Source organism: Debaryomyces hansenii (assembly GCF_000006445.2).
Source record: "Debaryomyces hansenii CBS767 chromosome B complete sequence".
Lineage (NCBI taxonomy): Eukaryota > Fungi > Ascomycota > Pichiomycetes > Serinales > Debaryomycetaceae > Debaryomyces > Debaryomyces hansenii.
The window spans coordinates 458955-480543 of record NC_006044.2 but is presented as its reverse complement, the minus strand read 5'-3'; the positions used below and the strand labels follow the sequence as shown (position 1 = coordinate 480543).

General features: G+C 37.7%; 9 protein-coding genes across 9 annotated transcripts; 4 read left to right on the top strand and 5 right to left on the bottom strand. All coding sequences in view use genetic code 12, as the record gives it.

The window, feature by feature from the left end:
* Positions 1 to 410: 410 nt before the first annotated feature.
* Positions 411 to 3194, bottom strand: DEHA2B05874g (DEHA2B05874p; the record flags this gene model as incomplete). Its single annotated transcript, XM_457216.1, has 1 exon — positions 411 to 3194. One exon carries the CDS (start codon positions 3192 to 3194, stop codon positions 411 to 413), a length of 2784 nt encoding a protein of 927 aa, XP_457216.2.
* A 236-nt stretch (positions 3195 to 3430) lies between these two features.
* DEHA2B05852g (DEHA2B05852p) lies at positions 3431 to 3799 on the top strand (the record flags this gene model as incomplete). Its single annotated transcript, XM_002770037.1, has 1 exon — positions 3431 to 3799. One exon carries the CDS (start codon positions 3431 to 3433, stop codon positions 3797 to 3799), a length of 369 nt encoding a protein of 122 aa, XP_002770083.1.
* A 265-nt stretch (positions 3800 to 4064) lies between these two features.
* Positions 4065 to 5044, bottom strand: DEHA2B05830g (DEHA2B05830p; the record flags this gene model as incomplete). The annotated part of the gene is made up of 2 exons (XM_457214.1): positions 4065 to 4244; positions 4322 to 5044. 2 exons carry the CDS (start codon positions 5042 to 5044, stop codon positions 4065 to 4067), a joined length of 903 nt encoding a protein of 300 aa, XP_457214.2.
* A 66-nt stretch (positions 5045 to 5110) lies between these two features.
* On the top strand, positions 5111 to 6148 carry DEHA2B05808g (DEHA2B05808p; the record flags this gene model as incomplete). Its single annotated transcript, XM_457213.2, has 1 exon — positions 5111 to 6148. One exon carries the CDS (start codon positions 5111 to 5113, stop codon positions 6146 to 6148), a length of 1038 nt encoding a protein of 345 aa, XP_457213.2.
* A 189-nt stretch (positions 6149 to 6337) lies between these two features.
* Positions 6338 to 7540, bottom strand: DEHA2B05786g (DEHA2B05786p; the record flags this gene model as incomplete). Its single annotated transcript, XM_457212.1, has 1 exon — positions 6338 to 7540. One exon carries the CDS (start codon positions 7538 to 7540, stop codon positions 6338 to 6340), a length of 1203 nt encoding a protein of 400 aa, XP_457212.2.
* A 210-nt stretch (positions 7541 to 7750) lies between these two features.
* On the bottom strand, positions 7751 to 14644 carry DEHA2B05764g (DEHA2B05764p; the record flags this gene model as incomplete). The annotated part of the gene is made up of 1 exon (XM_457211.1): positions 7751 to 14644. One exon carries the CDS (start codon positions 14642 to 14644, stop codon positions 7751 to 7753), a length of 6894 nt encoding a protein of 2297 aa, XP_457211.1.
* Positions 14645 to 16431: 1787 nt separating this feature from the next.
* Positions 16432 to 17061, top strand: DEHA2B05742g (DEHA2B05742p; the record flags this gene model as incomplete). The annotated part of the gene is made up of 1 exon (XM_457210.1): positions 16432 to 17061. One exon carries the CDS (start codon positions 16432 to 16434, stop codon positions 17059 to 17061), a length of 630 nt encoding a protein of 209 aa, XP_457210.1.
* Positions 17062 to 17394: 333 nt separating this feature from the next.
* Positions 17395 to 18735, bottom strand: DEHA2B05720g (DEHA2B05720p; the record flags this gene model as incomplete). The annotated part of the gene is made up of 1 exon (XM_457209.2): positions 17395 to 18735. One exon carries the CDS (start codon positions 18733 to 18735, stop codon positions 17395 to 17397), a length of 1341 nt encoding a protein of 446 aa, XP_457209.2.
* A 978-nt stretch (positions 18736 to 19713) lies between these two features.
* DEHA2B05698g (DEHA2B05698p) lies at positions 19714 to 20757 on the top strand (the record flags this gene model as incomplete). The annotated part of the gene is made up of 1 exon (XM_457208.1): positions 19714 to 20757. One exon carries the CDS (start codon positions 19714 to 19716, stop codon positions 20755 to 20757), a length of 1044 nt encoding a protein of 347 aa, XP_457208.1.
* Between the last annotated feature and the right edge of the window lie 832 nt (positions 20758 to 21589).

Here is a 21589-nt window from a genome sequence, read left to right as displayed (position 1 = left end):
AATTACAGTCGGCCGGATAATTATGACGTTAATTTTCAAGATAATAGTTTCCGTATGGCTATTATAGGTCGGAGATTTTTTATAGTTTAAACGATTGGGTTAGCCTAATAGGCAATTTTACAGATCCTGCGTAGATTAAGGTTATCTTAATATGTCTGAGATCTTGATCTTGTGTACGAATGCTGGATATGGTAGTATAATAGAGGAAGTACGTAGGAATGGCTTCGGACGAAAAAAAGTGGGCCTAAACTGGTGAGCTCCGGATTGCAGCCGTCAGACGCACCATGTATGAAAAAGTTAAGGCGGATTGCGCTTCACGGATTTGACTAAGGGTATATCTACGGGACATCGGTGTAAATTAGAATAATATTATGTATATATAGATGTAGATATTTACTGATGCTTTTTGATCACTCCATGGACTCGTCTGAGTCCGAGTCCGAATCCGACTCGTTAGAGTTGAAAACGTCGGATTTGGTATTTTTCTCTTCGATGCCGAACCATCCTTCGTCGTCCTCGTCCTCTATAATGCCATTTTCATCGTCGCTGCCGTCGATTTGTATATTTTGTGCCGTTTCAAATTCCTCTGATTCGTCTTCCGCTTCGACTTCGGCGTCCTGGATATCTGGCTTTGTAGTCAAGAAGGAGTAGGCGTATCCATTCTTCTTCGAAATGCTTACTACGTCCTTGGCAATTCTAGCAAGGAATCTTTGAAGTAACCTCAACGAGCTGGTAAAGTCGCTCTTATTGTTATTGATATATTTCCCGTGGCTGGTGAGTAAATTTTGAATCCAAAGCAAGTTGAATTCCAAATGAGGTGAGTTCAACGAAAGCTTCCCCACAAATTGTAACATTCTGTCAAGATACACGATTGGTAAATCATTAGTTACTAACTTTATATCTTTGATCGGTATCGATTCATACACTTTATGGATAAGGTAATTTTCATTCAATCTGAAGGCCATTACAAGAGCCGTCAAGTAGTCTTTTTCATTCAATGTTTCAATTGTAGCTTCAGGAGTAATATCGATATCCAAATCAAATGGGTCGAAAATTAATGTATTGTCGACCGAATAGACCAATAACCCTTCGGTAGATGCAGCCGAAAATGCTGACAGGGTAGGAGAGAAAGATATGGAAGTAACCCTGATTTCTGGTCTAATGTTTCTTGCACTTGGGTCACCTTTATGCGATCCCGGTAATGAAGTATCTATTCTATCTTCTAAATCGGAATTTTCTCCATCTCTATCAATGAGATCAAGAGAGCCTGCTTCAGTCATTCTCGAACTATTAAGCATACCTAATGTACCATTTAATTGCATATTTTGGGATACAGTAAATCTCTTCAATAAAACTTCGTTGGAAATATCATAAAGACAAATAGAATTGTTATTACCAGCAGCAACCAACGATAAGCCATCAAATGAATAGTTTAAAGTTGTAAAGTACTTAGATCTAGCCAGATTCTTAGCACTGAATCTGTCCTCCAAGTATCTTCCTCCAATAATATCCTTCTTACCATCTATAAGGTGTACTTGTTTTGCGTCTTCCACATCCCATATAGTGATATGTCCATCTAAAGTAGTCACTGCTACTTCTTTTGAATCAGGTCTCAATGCAATACTTAAAACATCCGATTGAATTTCAATTGGTTCCACTTGTTGCGATCTGCTAAAAATATTCCAAACTCTGATTGTCTTATCCCATGATGCTGATGCTAATACCGAGTTTTCGGTACCAAACGCTAAACACGAGATTGGTCCTTCATGTCCTGTTAATGAGTCTAAAAGCTGTGCTGTTTGAACAGACCAGACATATATTTCAAAAGTATCTTGGGACCCTGCAACCACAACTTCTCCACTTGGGTCAACAGCTAATGAATTAAATTGAACTCTTTCTGTAGCTGTGAATGTTCTGAAGTTTCTAAATCTAATTAAATCCCATGCTCTGATTGTTCCATCTAAGGATGACGAAAATAATACTTGACCTTTTTTAGCAAACTGGACTGCTGTAACAGAAGACGTATGCTCTTGGAAAGTCATTAAACAGAAACCAGATGCAACATCCCAAATCTTTATTTTCCCATCATCAGATGCAGTTACTATTCTGGAACCATCAGGAGAATAGCATAATGCATTCATGGAATCGAAGTGACCTTGCTGCTTCAAAATATATGATTCAGATTGCCATTCATAAACCAACAATTGACCAAGTTTGGACGATCCAAATGCGAGCCATTCACCAGTCTTATTAATATTCACCGTATTGACTGCATTCTGTCCCATGCTCAATTGTTGAATCATATTGAATTCCGGCAAGTCGTATAATCTGAATTCACCGTTAGTGAAACCGACAATCAATAAATTCGACTTAGCATGGAATGTGGCACATTTGACGTTTGCATTAGAATGGAAAAAATTCTTAGCAGTAATTCTCCAGCTCATTGGCTTCTTGTTCTTTACTACATCGTCATTCATTTCGCTATCACTATCGCTTTCCTCTTCTTCTTCATCCGATTCGTCGGATGGTCTTTCAGTGTATTCCCATTGAAATAATGCACCATCTTTACTTATAGTATATATAATTTCCTGGGTCTCGTTGAAGAATGCCTTAATGACATAGTCACGATGTCCAGCCAACGTCATCGCTACTTCCTTTTCTTTAGACAGCAATGAAAAAATTCTCGACGTCATGTCCTTGGATGTTGATATGAAAAATCTCGAATCATTTGACCAAGTAACGGATGTAACATCACTGTAATGGCCAGCATATACTCTATGACGAACAAATGGTGCAAATTGTCGATCTTCAGTGAAATCTGGTGTTTTCCATACCTGAATGAATCGGTTACATGCAATGGCAAAATAGTGCCCGTCAGGGCTGAACTGCAAGTCCAATACCTTATCCTTGAAGTTGAAATGATGCAACACAGTTCTCGAAACAAAGTTCACCAAAATGGCTCTTCCCGTTTCATCGACCGACAAAAGTAACGTCCCCTGTTTATTCAACGCAATTCTGGATATATTTCTTCTATGTTCATAATTAAAAGTAAATGACTTATTATTTATCAAGTCGAAGCATGATACTCTATTACCGACTGGACTTAATAATTTAGTACCATCTTCGGTGTAGACTAAATTTCCTTGTCTATACACAGTTCCTAACAAGTTTGAAAACTTGAAATCGGACTTCATTGGTATATGCTATGTTTCTACTTTATTATATGGCGTATCTACCTATATTTTCAACTAGATCATCAAGTACCAAATCTTTTTTAGGTGATGAGCTTCTCGCTTTACTGAAAAAAATTGAAAAATTATGGTGCATGTTACCCGGAAGTTATGCCTTATATACTAGTAGTACTAATACTAATGGTATTATAGAGTACTAGTAAGTTATATATATACAAATATTCAACGACACATTCATCATGGGTAACCTCTCAGATAGAGTCATGAACATGAAGTTCATGCGGAAATCAGATGCTGATAAAGAAGACATTAACAAAGAAGAACAACAGAAGAAAATCCAAGATATGTCTGAATGGGTATTACCGAATTCTACGAAGCTTATAGCCAAAACTCAGTCTTCAAATGTTGTCCAATCTATAGGATACGCTAGCATAAATTCGATTTCGATGGATGAGAAAGATGAGCAAGCTAATGATACTCCAATGCCGGCGAATGTGGGAAGAAAAACTTGGGGAGAGCAAGAACCAAAAAAGAGTGAAGAAACAGAATTAGAGATAACGAAATTAAAGGATTCTATACCCAAGAAAAAGGTGTGTATTTTTTTCTAGAAGCGTTCTAAGGTGATAACATGATACTAACTATTTACAGGGAAAAAATCCGAAGAAAAGTGATGGCAAAGGTGGAGAACAGAGCAATGAACCTGAACAAGAACCAGAATTGGACACTAAAGATTTCTTGGAGTCTCTATGGAAGAAGAATAATACGCCTACAGATAAAGGATCTAAGAAAAGGAAGACTGACAAAAAGGATGATTATGTTCCAGATATTAAGAATAAACGGAAAAGATTCACTGATGTATAGGTTATTTTGCATTCATTTTTTCTTCTTCCTCACATTATTTGCATTATTACTCTGTACATTAGGATTGACAAATCCTCCTTTAACAACTGCATCCCTGGCAGCTGTGTTAATATGCTTGAATCTATCGGGTCCTATGTGGGTACCTCCAAACCACCTACTAACGACCACTATTACATTCCATGCATCCATCATCTAATTAAATGTTAGTATACCATTCAATAGAAAGCCGTGGCATGCACTCATGACATACAATAGAACAAAATACATACTGTTAATAAATGTAGTACCCTTCCTCCTGCAGCTGTTTCGCCATCGTCGTCACAATCTTGGTATTGAGTTCCATTCTCTTTCTTGATTCTCCAACTACTTATATTGTGAGCCGATTTGGCAATCTTCTTATCCGTGACCAAAAGATCTAAATACCCTACTGCTTCCTCAACTGAATCCACTCTTCGCGCATATCCAATGAAGGTGGATCCCCTATCTATTATCGGATCGGATTGAATCCACCCTTCCAAAGGATCTATGACAACTGTCTTAGAATTTGCTTGCACGGAAGGACATTTTATCGTTGGGGTCTTATTATTTGCTAACTCCTTCTCCTCTGTAGTATCTCCAGTGATTTTTAGTTCATCCATATCTTTCTGTATATCGTTTTTTACGTTCTTATTTAAGTATTTCTCAAGAAGATCCTCTAATTCTGTGAACATTTCAAAAATGCAGACTTCCCCTTTATGGAATATCCTCGAAAGCGTCTCCTTAACTTGAGTTTCCAAATAGTTTTTATCCGCATACTTTCTTGTATTGTTATTAAGGATCTGGATAACAGTGGGTATTTCATCGGGGTAGTTCTCCAGGAAGCTCATTTGAATTTCCAAATCATCGTGCTGTGGAATTTTCAAATTATAGACCTGAGGTGCAACTTCTGATGTAGAATCGGGGAATATCGCATCAATGGCACTAACTTCGTCGTGTAATTCTTCTACTGTCATATATATGTGTATATTATCAAGAAAATGATCAAACCATAGAATAAATTCATATCAAAAATTATTTGTATGGAAATCGCATCCCAAATATATTCTTCCAATAAATACTTTGCAAAGGAAAAGACAATCATCACCAAGAAAATGCCTACAGCTGACGAATTAAAGGCCCAAGGGAATAAAGCGTTTGCAAATAAAGAGTTTAAGAAGGCGGCAAAAATTTATAGAGATGCCATTAAATTAGATTCAACGAATCCTGTTTTATATTCAAATAGGGCCCTATGCTTCATAAAAGAACAAGATTGGGATCGAGCTTTAAGAGATTGTAAAGGTGGATTATCTCTTAGTCCTAACGTTAGCACTAAAGTCAAACTAATATATAGACAAGGAATTGCCCATAAGAATCTCAATGATATACTGCATGCCATAGAATGCTTTAAACAAGCAGTGAAAATTGATCCACAGAATATAGCAGCTATCGATGAATTGAAAGCCATTCAAAATACTCCTAATAAGAAGCCTAATTTGCAATCTGATTCAATTGCAATACCTATCAGAGATGTAGATAGCTTACCGGAAGAATTCCTGACATTGCTAAATGCAAAAACTGAAAGTCCTAGTGAATTGGTTGCCCCAAATCCTACAAAACGGTTGGATGACGAAATAAATGAACTATTTGGCAACAAATCATCCACAAGCACTTCAAAGCCAAATCCTAATTTGGCTAATTCTACTTCTTTCTCAGATAGACCAACTATGCAAATCTTGTCAATGTTGAGTACATTACCTGAAAATCAAAAAATTGGCGCATATAAATACATTACCACCTTGACCCCCGAATATTATAATGATGTGTTTGGATCTACTGGAATTGATTCGGAGTTCTTGGTATTTTTCATAGAGGCCGCAGCTTATATTTCCAGTCATAAGGCTATAAACGACTGGGAAATAACGGTGTATGATTTAATATCAACATTTTCAAAGTTACGAAAATATCAATTATCTTTACTGTTTTGCTCCAAGGATCATATTAACGAATTAATTAATAATGTGAGTGGATTGGGTGACAGAAGGCTATTGGAAAACTACAAATCCCTCTTGATAAATTAGATACCAAGGCAATCAATATATATTTGCTCTATGTATTTCCAAGAATCTAATTACTAACTCAAATTATAAAATCGTAACCAGGTTGCAGGGAAGCATATCTCGACTTAAATATCTTCAAACGTTACCGGACGGATATAAATTAATGGCATAAATATTGAACAAATATATTCTGTAAGTAAAGTTTATATTTCACTCATCTGAGTCTGAGTCTGAATCGGAATCTAAGTCTGATTCTTGGACTACTCGATTGTATACTATCCTATTTGGAGTTTTTCTTCTTAAGAACATTGAAGCCTTATTGATTTTGTGCTTAGATGCCATTTCAATTATATGGTCTTTTACATCGAAAGGTGAAATACCTTTACTTAATAAGTTTGATACTAGCCCAGTAACTATTGGAGCCGACATTGATGTTCCTGAAAGCACTTGTGGATAACGATGGTCCTTAGTGTTGACGCTTTCTACAAATGTTCCACTTGCAAATACGTCAACGCACTCTCCCCAGTTGGAAAATGTTGCTAATCCATCTGTTTTATCATCTATAGCTCCCACGGTTATGGCAGATGATGCACTAGCTGGGCTTGTGGTACAAGCATTAATATTAGAATTTCCAGCTGCTACTACCATCACCAACCCTGTATCAAAGGCTGCATCAACTGCTCTATTTAACACAGCATTCTTCGTTGCCCCCAAAGAAAGATTAGCAACGCCGGGCTTTCCGCTTATCTTTCTGTGGTTCACTGCGAATTCAATTGCTGCTATAATAGTACTCAATGAGCCGGCACCGCTTTTATCCAAAGCTTTTATTTCAACAATATTAACATTTTTGGATACGCCATAAGACTTAGATCCTATAATTCCTGATACATGTGTTCCATGACCATTTGTATCTCCGAAACCTTCCTTCGTGAAGTCCTTGCCTTTGAAAGCCCTTCCTTGAAATTCAGGATGATCAATCATAACTCCTGAATCTAGCACATAAGCATTTACCCCATTGCCTGTGCAAGATGTATCGTAGTAATAATTGAACTGGTTTCCAGTTAGCTTATCCTTTTGGGATAATCTCGCTAGGTGTCTCGGAGAACTTGTTTGAATTCCCACATCGAAAGCATTTATAATTATATCGGGCGTTAAGTCAGCGACCAAAGGACATTTCTTTAATCTTTCTAATACAGCTTTGGAAAAATCACCCGAGAAACCAGTAAAATTCCCTATTGCAAAGGAATTGTTAATTAAAGCTTTCACCCTTTGACTCAGGGGATAATTGACATCATATTTAAAAAATGTGTCCAATGTTTCAGTCGATTTTAGCGAAACAAGATAAGGAACAGCTGCAACAAATATTGAGTTGTAACATAAAACGACGAAGAAAAAGTATTTAACTAGAAGCATACTTTAAATAATATACAAAGGAAAAAGCATAACTTGGTCACCAGCATAGAACTAGTATGATTTGGCTATGTGGAAAGGATGCAAAAAATGTTTGTGCAACTCTGTGCGGCGTTAGCGCTCTACATTCAAACCCAAAATTCAAACTTTATATACATTAAATTAATATAAAACAAACTCTAGTTTTCTTTATTAAGAATCAATATTAAACATCTATTTTAAGGATGCCGCAAATTCTGATCTTTGGTCCTCTGGAAGGTTAGATAAGAAATCTTTAATAACGGAAACCGAGCTTTTAGGGTCCTCTCTCAAGATATTAACTAAGTTTTGACGAGCGGATTCGTGTTTCAATTCTTCAATTCTCTTCTGCAACTTAGAGTGGTTCTGTTCGATCCAATTGCTGACAGCCATATCGTCGTCATAGTCAACTGTTGGCATCCAACTCTTCAACCTGGCAACCTTTTCTAATTTGTTGTCTGATTTGATTTGTTCACCAATAAGTTTCAACAAGTATTCTTCATTCAAACGACGACGTAAACGCCAGAAAAAGGTACGACGTGCTTCTGGCCAGTTGATTTCTTTTCTAATGACACCCTTGGCTAACATACGACCAGATCTATCGTGGAGGTCAGCAAATTGAACTGAAACCTGGGCATAAATTGGTAACAATGCCTTTTCACGAGTAGTCAACTTAGCAGAAATTTGGGCATGTTCTTCTGGTGATAATTTGCTTTCGTTTAATTGCTTTTTAAGGTCCCTGTATGTTGGATCTAATCTTTCTATAGTAGATAATAACTTGTCACGTCTGTATTTAATACCAACCATTCCCTCGGGTTCCAAAACACCAGCTCTGGAATTGACATCAGCATACATTTCCATCATATCAGCATTAATGGTTGGGTCAACAACAACCCATGAACCACCTCTTAATTCACCATTTGGTGGAATATAAGTGAAAATTGGTTGCTTAAAGTCAACTAACGCATCAACAATAAAAGAACCGTATTTAAGAACTTCATTGAACATATCACGTTGACCACCAGAGAAACCTCTCCAGTTAGCCAAAATCATTAATGGCAATTGTTCACCATGGTTGAAATCGTTAATCGCTTGAGCAGTCTTGAAAGCAGAGTTTGGATACCAAACTTGACCAGCTTCTTGAATCATCATTTCAGTGGACTCTGGATTAGCAGGATCAGCAGGTACTAAGTTGTCTATAGTTCTTGTTTCGACACCAATGACACCAATTGGTATACCACCAAGACGTGCTCTACCAACAACAACACCTTTGGCCCAACCGGATAATGTTTCTTGGAAAGAATTCTTATCAAATAAACCTGATTCGAATTCACCATTATCTAACTGTTTTCCTTCTATCATCCAACGAACATCATATGGTTCATCCTTAGGTGGAACATATTCAACCTCTCTATCCCAGCTGTCTTCACTTTCCAAAATTGGAATTGGCATATCACGCTTAGCCGGAACATAAGACATCCATTCCATAATCTTCTCAACTCCCGCTAAATCATCTGAAGCTGTAAGATGGGAAACACCATTACGATACATAATTTGAGTACCACCTAATTGCAAGTTAGACGAATAGACATCTCTACCTAATAACTTATTAATAGCGGGAGCACCAGTTAAAATGATTGGTTGACCTTCAACTTGAATGGCTCTTTGACCTAATCTAACCAAGTAAGCACCAATACCAACTGATCTACAAGTCACTAAGGTAATAGTGAAAATATCCTTATAGGCCCTCGAGGTACTACCAGCAATCAAACCAGATCCTTTAAGACATTCAACACCTAAACCATCTTCTTCTCCAACGATCGACTTGATGACATATCTTTCCTGGCCTTCTTCAACGATTCTTTCAGTGACAATTGTATCAGATTTTCCAGCTTCATCAATGCTCTTCTTATCTTCAGGGGTCAAGAATAAGTATCTGAAACCCTTATCTGGAGAACCTTCAACATTCCAAGCAACATTGAAAAGTGGAACCAATTCATCAGCAATACCAATTCTGGCACCGGAATTAGCTGAAAGATAAATTCTTGGAATTCCTAATTTTCTAGCTAATTGAGTACATTTGTTGAAGAATTCATCTTCTTCTGGACCAAATGAACCAATTTTATGGGTAATATCATTGGCAACAATAATAAATTGACGGCCGCGAGGATATTCTGGGGTTTTGGCAGTTACCTTGAATCCAACCATACCAATCTTGTTGCTGCCAGGATCACGTTCTACTGCCGTCAAATCTCCATTCTCGTCAGAAATTAATTCTAAAGACGTAAAGATTTCCTTAGGAACTTTTTCTTTCGGATGATTTTTCCATTGAGAAAGAGTAGCCTGGCGGAATAATTCTGGGAAATCATAAACGTACGTAGTACCCATATTATGAGCCTTATAACGTTTTGGTTGCAACGATTCCTTCGCTGGATAAGGAGTTGAAATTGGTCTCAAGTGCATGGAACCCGTAGAACCAATGGATTTGAAAACCCATTCACCCTTAGTGTTTTTAACTTCCATATACAACTCAGATTTAACAACGTAACCTGAGACATTGGTGATAATTGCGCGCAATGGGAAAGAATTACCAGTATTTGGATCAGTACATGCAATTCTAATTTCAGCCCCAGTCACACGTAATCTCCACAATCTTCTACCGAATCTCTCTAAAAATGAGCCAAAAGCGGCTTCAACCTCCTCAGGCAAGACATTAAATACAGCAGAAAAGTTGATGAAGATATGATTAAGATCTGAATTAGAAGTATCAATAACCTCAAGTGCATCCAAAATGCTTGACATCAAACGATTAGATTCGGCAATCAAGTATTCACTAATACTTATATCATTACGAATAATTCCAGTCCTAATGATACCTCTTGTAAAGAATCTCTTATCAGATGGAGAGTTCTTACCAACAGCTTCATAAACATGAATATTTCTGTTGTCGGTAAATATCGGCTTAATGTCAAAGTTATTTAATCTTCCCAATTCCAATTGGAATGCCAATGCAGGCTCAATATGACGGATAACCTTGTTTTCAACATAATCTGGTGCGGTAAAAGTAAAGTATTTAGGATAAACACCAATCTTATTAGCAAATACGAAAGTGATACGACGAATAGAAGCTGACTTAAGGTCTTCCTTAAATTCATCGAGAATTTCATGAACCCGGGCCAATACTTCCTCTTCATTATTGTAACCATCAATATTCGTTACGACGATGTTGAAAACATTTAAATAAGAAGCTTTAGATTCCTCCGACTCTTTAGCCTTAAACGTAATACCGTCAGAAGGTTGGATCTTTTCTAATGCTGCAGTAATCATTTCATCCACATCATCAAGATGTCTACAAGGTACTAAGACACCAATTCTTGTCTTTTGTTCTTTGTTTTGATCGACGACAAAAGACAAATCAGAAACAGATGCCGCACGGTTCATAGCAGGTTGATCTGGATTCTGAGTTTGTTGAACACCAGTTAACTGGGATGAGTTAAGACTTGGTAATTGGAATTTCCATTCAATGATCGGTAATTTGTCATGGAAGTCATAAGTGATCGGTCCCAAGGAGTATGCCCTATATGAACGACGAACATAGACTTCTGCAGCCGCAATAGAAACCCATTCATCTTGGTTGACTAAAAATTGAGGCAACACGTCAAAGACTGTGTGTTTGGAATCGACAACCTCGCGAATAATATCTAATCTTGGAGTACGGTGATTAGCATAGATCTCACCATAAGAAGTTTGAAGCACGGAGGATCTCAAGATATGTTCTAATTGATCTGATCTTTCTTGAATTGATGGCAAAGAGCATTGAATTAACATTTCCCTTGCTTTCAAAGCCACCTTAGCCGCGCCTCTAGTATCCAATTCAACAATATCCTTCAATGCATTTCTAATTCCGTTAGCTGTATTGGAAGATGACTGTAATAGTGGTTGGTATTCATCTAAAATAGCCAAAACTAAATTGTTTTTTGAGCTGACTCTGGAATGAGATAATACAATACTAATAACTTTATTTAAATCAGCTTTGTTTTCATCCCTTAATTTCAAAACAACATCATCCTCACGAACATTTGTACCAGAGAATAAGTTTTCAATTTCAAAGTATTCATTGATCAAATTTGAGAAAAATTCATACTCGTGCTCAACAAGACCGTTAGAGTATCTAGTCGCAATATCAATTAATGGTTTAACCACTTCATTAACACTTGCATCGATCGATGGATCGGTAGTGAATTTTTGAATCTGCTTCAAGATTTGACGAGCTGGGAACTCAGCACCTCTCGATTGGTTTCTTTCAATCAAAGCTGACAATGCTTCATCTAACTTAATTGGTAATCTTGAGTGTAATGCAGAGGCATACTGATTCCATTCTGAGTAGGGCAAGTCTTTGTTTTTTAAGATCTCAATTAAGCTCTTCAAAGTTGAATTCATGATAACTTGATTATCAAACCCTGCTAAGATATTTCTCAAAATATTAGTATAATGTTGGAAAGCATGTGCTGATTTGGTACCTCTAACGACAGGATCACCTAATGGAGGTAAGGTTCCTTCGTAAGGCATAGCATGTTTAACCTTAGATGGGTCATCTAACTCTAAAATAGCTAAAATATCACCAGCATTCACTGTAGAGCCAGGCTGTTTTATTAATTGAACAACACCATTGTCTTGGGCAATTAATGGCATACACATTTTCATAACTTCAACCTCAGCATAAACTTCTCCGGAATTAACATGTTCACCACTTTCAATTAAGTACTTCACTAACTTACCTGGAGATGGTGTTCTTAGTTGTGTTGGATCGTTTTCAGCTTCTAATAAGCAGGTTTTACCATTCACTGATAATCTGGTTGCAGCAGGCTCTTCTTTCCAATAAATAGAATGAGATTTCCCGTCAATTGCACATAATAACCCACCATCAGATAATGAACGAACACCAACAACTCCTCTTGTACCATTTAAGAATAAAGTATAAGAATCATTAGATGACTTGGTTGCGGTGAATTTATATCTATATCCTTCATAAATGAATTCAATTGGATAAATAGTCCTTAATAAAGCTTTGTTTGGAACTTGACCTTTCTCCAATGATTGGATATACTCTTTTCTATCTTCTTCGGATTGAATATGGGCTTTGGTAGCGGCACCACACACAACTGCAACAATATGATCAGGTCTTTCGGACGTTAATTTCTTTGAAATTAATTCGTCTAACCATCCAGTAGTGATTGTATTGTCTTCAAAATCTGGTGTTTCTAATAATTTAATTAAATATTCCACGGTAGTTCTAAAATCACCTCTAATAGATAATTCTTTCAAAGCAACAACCATATGTTTTCTTGAAGCAGAACGGTTTTCACCAAAGGCAAAAATATGACCGAATTGCGAATCGGAGAAAGAATGAATAGAAGATTGATTACCGACAGAGAAATAACCCCAGACATTAGAAGATGATCTAAAATTCAATTCATGTAACGAACCCCCAGAAGGCTTAAATCCTTCACCTGGATCTTCTGAAGTAATACGACATGCAGTAGTGTGGCCCTTTGGAACAGGACGACGCTGACTAACTAATGAACTTTCAGTCTTAAATTCAAAATCAATTTCGGTAGAAGTGTGAGGGTCTACACCGTATAATGACCTAATATCCCTAATACGGTGCATTGGAATACCCATAGCAATTTGTAATTGGGCAGCTGGTAAATTAACCCCAGTGACCATTTCAGTAGTCGGATGTTCAACTTGTAATCTTGGATTCAATTCTAAGAAATAGAATTTATCTTCACTATGCGAATAAAGGTATTCAACTGTACCTGCAGAAACATAGCCAACTAATTTACCTAACCTTACGGCAGCGTTTTCCATGGCGTGGAAACTTTCTTTTTTGGCAATAGTGACTGGAGCCTCTTCAATGATCTTTTGATGTCTTCTTTGAACGGAACAATCTCTTCCAAAAAGAGAAATATTCGTACCGTATTGATCGGCTAATAATTGAACTTCCAAATGTCTAGCATCACCGGCTAACTTCATAATGAAAATAGGAGATCCTGGAATTTCGTTCGAAGCTTGCTTGTATAAGGCAATAAAGTCTTTTTCGTTATCGACTTTTCTAATACCTTTACCACCACCACCTTCAGAAGCTTTGATCATGACTGGGAAACCAATTTCTTTTGCCTTAACAAGACCATCTTCTGGACTTGTGCAACAACCCTTGGCGTAAACAGCGTCGGAAACCGAAACCAAGTTAGTTTCTTCGTCAATCTTAACTTCCCTAACGCCAGTACCGGACCATGGAATACATGGAACATCTGCGTGTTGAGCTACGATAGTAGAAGAAATCTTATCTCCTAAAGATCTCATAGCAGATCCCGGAGGCCCTATAAACAAGATTTTCTTTGGAGAGGCAGCTAACATTTCTGGTAATAATGGGTTTTCTGAAGCATGACCCCATCCGGCCCAGACAGCGTCAACATTGGTTCTTTCGGCAATTTCCACGATCAACTCAACGTTGGCATAATTATTATTGTTAGTTCCACCTGGAACCTCGATAAATTGGTCCGCCATACGAATGTACTCCGCATTAGCTTCCAAATCTTCTGGGGTAGCCATCACAGTGAATTGAATGGCCCTTTCATCACCGAATGTCTCGTAGGCCCATTTTCTAACCGATCTGATCTCCTTGACGGCAGCAATACCGTTATTTGCAATTAAAACTCTCGAAATTACCGTGTGACCTTCGTGCGATCTTACAAAGTCCGTCACCTTACCTGGCTCAGCATTATCTGCCGAGTTCAACCCTTTAAAGTGGTCAGCTAATTTCTGATGCATTTGAGTGTAATTTCTCACCTCTGTTGTTACGTCAGACATCCTATATTTATTATCAATGGTATTCTTTAGTTTGTTATCGTTGGTGTCGTTATTAGTAGTGTTGACACTGTTGTAGTTGATGTATCTATTAAGTCGTTTAACTGGAATATACTTTAATATTCTATATTGATGACGTAAATTAAGATTTGGAAATAGTAACCTATTGAGTGAAATGTTAGTTGTAAGTTTTTTCAATTTGGCACAAATGGCGCTCATACAATATCCCGATCAATTCCAAAGTATATGGACATATGTACACTCGAATGAAATTTCTTCGTCGTCACAACGTCCAAAAACTATCAAATCCTATTTTTCTTTCATAAATCCATTTTTTGGGTGTTCGCGGCTGCGCGATGAACAGAAAATCGGATCAATTGAATCTGGCGTCTAACTGTTGGCCTTCCTTGTGCTCTAGTTCCTTTGAATAAAAAACATACCTTGTAGCTAATATATTTGGAGGTTAATAAATACAATTGACAATTTGAATCAAATTTCAATTGGTCAGAATATAAGTTATTGAATTCTATTCTGCTTGGGACTGTAAATCAAAACCAAAGTGTTGAATTTAACAGCGAATTTATAGTACGGATTGCAGTAGCTCTATTAGTTTAGAACTACGATGTTTTAAGTATATATTATAATATAATTACAATGTCCAAAAAGAATCAAAAATTTTGGATACCGATTCCATTATATAAATATTTTTCCACCGTAGATATCATGTAGTTTGAACCAACAAATACACATACAACGACAATTCGCAGCCTAGTGAGTCCTGGTGGCAACACGACGCCGCTAGAGTGATGCTGTTAGTACTACAGGTGTACCGATGTATGCGCAATACAATCCCAACATTTTAGCCATCGCCCAGTAAACTAAGGCCCTGTGTTGGCCCAAAATATGCGCACTAATTGACGTAGTCGATCGAGTCGTATAATAGATTAAGTAATAAATTTATTGGACAAGACCTACATAGAGACGTGGAAAGGCACCAAATACTGGCGTGTACTAGCATAGAAGCTAGAGACTTGGTTGTGAGACTCGAGTACCAGGATTGACGGTTGGTTGTATTTGCGTTGGCATTTTCTTTCGCAAGTTCATACGTTGTTCAGCTCGAGATAAACCTGTAGGCTTATCGCTCGACGATATAGTGATTCGTCCAGACGAAGTATAGAGGGATGGCACGTAGCATTAACTAGATAGCGCAAAAGTTGAGATTGCGTGGAATGCGTTCAAATTCTTTGCAGACCGGACCGTTGGATTGTAAATGGGCTGCGAAGTTGGCATCCAATATTCCACATCGGTGAGTGTGGCCCGCGTGTGTAAATTATAATCAGGTATCAGGAGTGTTATCATTACTGGTTTGGGGCAAAAGTGGTACTAGACTAATTGAAACATGCTGCCACAACTAGTTAGTCTTTCTGGATGGCTATATGCATAGCCGAAGAAGATGGGACACTCAGGCAACCTAACAGAAATAGGGATTTATTAGTTTTCTTTACTCTTTTCAAAGCAAATAGGCTGAATTGTGTTGTGTTATGATATTAATCTAAAAAACACTTCGATCTTCCTTGATGTCAACATAACATACTAAATGTTTTATTAATTTTGCGCATTATATTAAAAAATTTGTATTATTAGAGCAAAATATAGCGAAGCGGCATAGCTTGAAGCCAAACACATACATGCCAATTAAAATATATACATCTACACTAGGTCACCATACCTAAACAACCCATTCCTGTTCTTATGTTTCAAGTATCAGGTATTACGTTTATATGGTTGCAAAATAGACCACATCAGTAGGCCGACTCGCAAAACATCACGGTTCGATCCCCAGAGAAGTGATAGAAGCAGAAAAAAAAAAATTTAAAAATCGATCCGGGTAACAATGTGACAAAAAAGATGAAAATTATTACCGGCGAAGATTGAAAAATTATAATAGTGTGGCCAAATCTATTCATAGATAAAATATAGCATAGAAACATAGCAATATATATAAGATGTCTTGGTTATTTGGAGGTAAAACCGAAGAACAGAAGAAAGAATCCGAATTAAAGAATTCCTTGGGATTTGATCCATCACAAGTGTCCGATGTATCATCCATTTTACAGGCACCAGGTGTTTTAGATTCAACTAGGTTGCATCCATTAGCAGGATTGGAAAAGGGGGTCGAGTACTTAGACTTAGAAGAAGAACAATTAAATGACATCGAGGGTGCCAAGGGTTTGATTCCTTCCAGAAGTTGGACTGACGACTTATGTTACGGTACCGGTGCGGTGTATTTATTGGGTTTAGGTATTGGTGGTACCTACGGTTTCCAAGAGGGTATCAATAATTTACCTAAGAATGCCTCCTCAAAATTACAATTAAACACAGTTTTGAATCACATCACTAAGAGAGGTCCATTTTTGGGTAACTCTGCTGGTGTTTTGGCTTTAACTTACAACTTGATTGATTCAACATTAGATGCAGTTAGAGGTAAACATGACGACATCAATTCTATAGTTGCTGGTGGTTTAGCTGGTGCTCTTTTCAGAAGTAGTGCTGGAATTAGACCAATGGGTTATTCGACGGCCTTAATGGCTGGAGCAGCAGGTGCTTGGTGTGGTATTAAGCGTTTTTTAGCATAAAAATGTTAATAGGAGACTATTAAGCGCAAAACTTGCATTGCATTTTAATGAGGATATCTTCAAAGCGCAGAAGCGTGAGAATGTCAATAACAAAAATCTGGAAAAGTAAATTCTTTAAGAGTGAGAACAGTTAGAATAGTATGATTTAAAGAAGAGCTCAAATTTGTATTTTAATTCCTGGAGGGGGTTGGTATTTTACTGCTATATCACTGTTTATATTTTTTTTGTAATTTATTTGCTTGAACCCACAAGCTGTATATAGATAAAAAGGGTGTTAATGAAATGTTACTATATCGTATACCATTTTATATTGATAGTAGTCTATAAATTCTATTATACAGCGACAGCTACTGTTTTCTGTTTCTTATCGATTTTGTCGTTATCATTAATTTTATCCCCATGTTCTAGTCTGCGTTTATTTTGCATTTCATATTGGTAACCCTCGAAATCTGAAGGGTTGATCAATAAGTCTTTCTGCAAATACTTCATCATAATCCGATTTCCCTCGTCGCCTATGGTTTCGGCGATTTCAAGTAATTCTTTATGCGTCTTGACTTGACAGAACTTTTGATAGAACTTGGATTTTCCTGGAACCTGATTGAGCATTATATACTTTGTGTTTCCCGGATAATTATCCATATCTTGCGCTATTTTGATAAATTCGGGTACTACTTGGTTCCAAGGCAACGGAGTTTCTGCAAAAACAGTTGGATTAGATTCAGCACTTTCTGCAATCATCCCCCCAACTTTTTCCCCGTACTTCCGCTGCAATAAGTGGAATTCACGACGACTGCGGATAGATCCGTTAATGATAAAACTCACGTTATTGGCGTGAACAGTATCGATAATTGACGGTAAAAAGTCCCTCACTGGAGTGTCTCTATTCCTCATTCTTGGGGTACGACAGTGTAACGTCAAGTTCGAAATTCCCGTCTTGCACAATCTATCAATAAGTTCCAATGAAGGAGTCACATCTGTATCATCTAGAAGCCTGATCTTAGCACTGATTGGAATATCGTACACTTTTCCTACCTCTGACACTAAATTTCGCAAGATCAGTTCGAGCAAATCGGGGGTTGTTAACAACGCAGCCCCCATTCCCGAATGCGTGGAAAACGGCTTAGGACACCCACAGTTCAAGTCAATTCCATCCACATCTTGTGCCACTATCTTAGCAGCCTGTACTGCCAACTCGGGGTCGGCCGATCCAATCTGGAAAATGAGCTTTCCCAGTTCCTCTGCGGGATACGTTCGAAAAACAACCTTCTTATTTGGATCCAAAAAGTCAACCGTCCCCAAATCATCGTTTATCACCCGTTCACACTTGATGAGCTTCTTATCAACAATCTCGGGGGTCCACACAAGATCAGCTCCATATCGCAAGGCCATGAGTCTAGTAGGGATCTCTCCGCTTCTCACCATCGGTGCAAGCGCTAGTTTCCCGCTGTACTCAACCATCGTTCTCTTTAAAGGTACTATATTAGATATTGCCGTTTTAACAAGCCTAAATACCATTCCCCGTAACGGTACCTCAAAAGCACTTCTGCTGACTATTTGAATGCTCCAGGGTAATGATGAGACTGAAAATTCGCTTAAAATCACGTGCAAACAATTCAAAATAGCAATACACTTAAATCCAATAAAGGCTATCATCGGACTCGAACCCGAGACCATACTAGTGCCTGTTCTCTGACCAAGGCTGCCCAACCGGGATTACCTGATCACGGACTTATCGTACTGCACTAACAGTACTACCATCGCGCAGTTGTGCCCGGCAATGATGCAACCGACGGGCTACGCTACATTGCATTCCCAAGATTACTCGCATGACCGAGTAATTTCCAGTACTTGGCAGTTACGCTGCGATGTCTGTCACTATATTGGGTATTTCGATGACACTAATTATGCTTTTCAATGTTATTATTGCGATTGGGTAATATTACGATCCCCAATGACCATTCTATGCATATCAACTATTAATCATAATATCTTGCTTAAGTACCGTATATGCCTTACAATCAAACCACAGGTCAATTGACTGCGACCATGTGATAGCATTTGAATAAAGTAAAACAACAGTAACACCAAAGCACCAATGTGCAATTGACAAGCGTAAAATCGAAATTGCGTACTGCAATCAGACAATTAGCCAATATACGACCAGCTCGTAAGTAGAAAAAACAGCCAATAGAATACGTGGAATAAAACAGAAATGGTCAGAGAAGCACGATTTTGAAAAAAAGATTCTTTTCTGTCCGAAGGTCACTGGGGTTTATGCAGTGAAGCAGATCCGATAACAAAACGCGATCTTGATTTATGAGAGATGTAGGAATGCTATGACAAAACAAATACCATCACTAGAATCTCCGACATTTATAGTACCTATACCGGCCCCATTGACCTCCAGTTATCCACAGAAAAAAGCCAATTGATGGTGCAACAAGATCGATATCAACCAGATCCGTTTCTTTTTAATCATGCATATAAAAACTTTTCCGCAAAAAAAAAAAAAAGAAAAAAAAATTTGCATCCTATCTACATAGTCATCCTCTATAAATAAATAAATAAATATACTTGCAATTGCAATGATTAATTTTCGTAGCTTTTTTTAGACGATAATTATAAATTAAGGGTTTACACAACAGTTAAAATATGTCAGTAATGTATCACCCACTAGCTAGGACTATCAATCAGAGAGGGAATTCCGGATGCTTGACCCCAAATAATCAGATAGAGGCCGAAGCAAACTCACCCACAATTAGTAAGCAAGATAACTTTTATAAGCCAAGTAGTAGCAATACTACTACATCTAGTGCCAGTGGAGGTAGCACGATTTTGAGTCCGCCATTGTCACCATATCAGAGAAATAGCACCACCACTAATGACAGTATTGAAGAGAATAATACCGCACAAGGTGGTGCATTGACCAAGAACTATGTTTTGAGTTCGAGTCCGTTCAAGATAGAGAACTACAAGAAATACGAATTGAAGGTGAATGCATGGAACGGGCTTGATTCGAATTACAAGGCCAAGCAATTCAAGTTTCTCGAGCAGTATTCGATCATTTCAGCGAAAGAGAAGTCGCAGCCACAGCCAAATAGAAGAATAACGAACCGCAAAAGGGAATTCAATTCAGATAGCGATTCTGAATTTACCAACACAGAGAGAGTGCGGACCAGGAGAATAGCGAAAGAGAGTTCTGTCGCTGGAAGCGGTGTGTCGGACATCGAATCGTCGAGAAACAGTTCACAGTCACCATCTCCAAGAAAGAAGAAGGCCAGAAAAGAGGCTTCTTACACCGGGTCACCATTGGCGATCCAGCAGGCATCTTTCATAGACGAGAACATCCCTGATTACTCTCCGGATGTTTCGACGTTACCCAAGGGCAATAACAGAAGCTTGAAGGTCGAGTGGAAAGGACAGCCAATGGACTTGAGGAACGATCCAAATGCAGACAAAATACATCCGGCAGAGGTCTTGTTAGCTTCGACATTGAGATTGCCATGTAATGTGTATCTTGATTCGAAGAGAAGGTTGTTTTACGAGAAGGTCAATCGTATGAAGAGTGGCATGCAATTCAGGCGTACAGATGCGCAAAAGGCCTGTAGGATCGATGTCAACAAGGCCAGTAGACTATTTGCAGCTTTCGAAAAGGTTGGATGGTTAAACGACGTTCATTTCACGAAATATTTGTAAGAAACATGATGTTTCTAGTAATTATTTATACAAGAAAAGATAAAAAGACAAAAACAATGCATTGGGTATGGATAATAGGTATAAGTGAGATTATTTTTGTAAATATCAGGTTTGGGTTTTAATTATTTATATAGGGTTTATTATGTTTAAGTGTGATAATTGGTTATTTATTAGAATATAATGTAATATTTGATGAAAACTTGTAGAGCTATACTTTATTATCGCTGTACATACGATACCGATCGGAAGTCAGGGTTTTTCATGGTATGTGTCCGATACATCGATTATCACAATCCTTCAACTACTCTATCATCCAAAAATCGGCAATACAATCTGCATCCATTGTTATCTACGTTATGTTTGGAAAATACCACTTTTTTACTCTTCTTCCGATGTATAATCATAAAACCACTTCCAATTCCGTAAACCTCTAGAAAAATTCCGTTATCGTAATGCCGTATTAAAAACATCTGCCCAAATCGCACGGTCCGAAATGGGCTTTTCCACCTCAGGCGACAATCTACATATCTAAATTTGACTATGAACTTAACTTCTAATATCATAGCCTGTATCATCGTCAACTAGACATACTTGCATGACTATTTGTACTTTTCTTGTTCTTTTCCTCTAGCCTAATGTAATTTATTATTAAATTACTATGCAGATAGGACCCTTCTTCCGAACTACTTCTACGAACCTACTACACGGATTAATACACCGTTGGACATAAAAATGCAAATTTCTGTTAACATATAGAGTAGATGATGCCGTCGGAACCGAACACCTGCTATTTATTAATCCTATGAAAAAGTTTCTTCGTATTCGCCTTAGT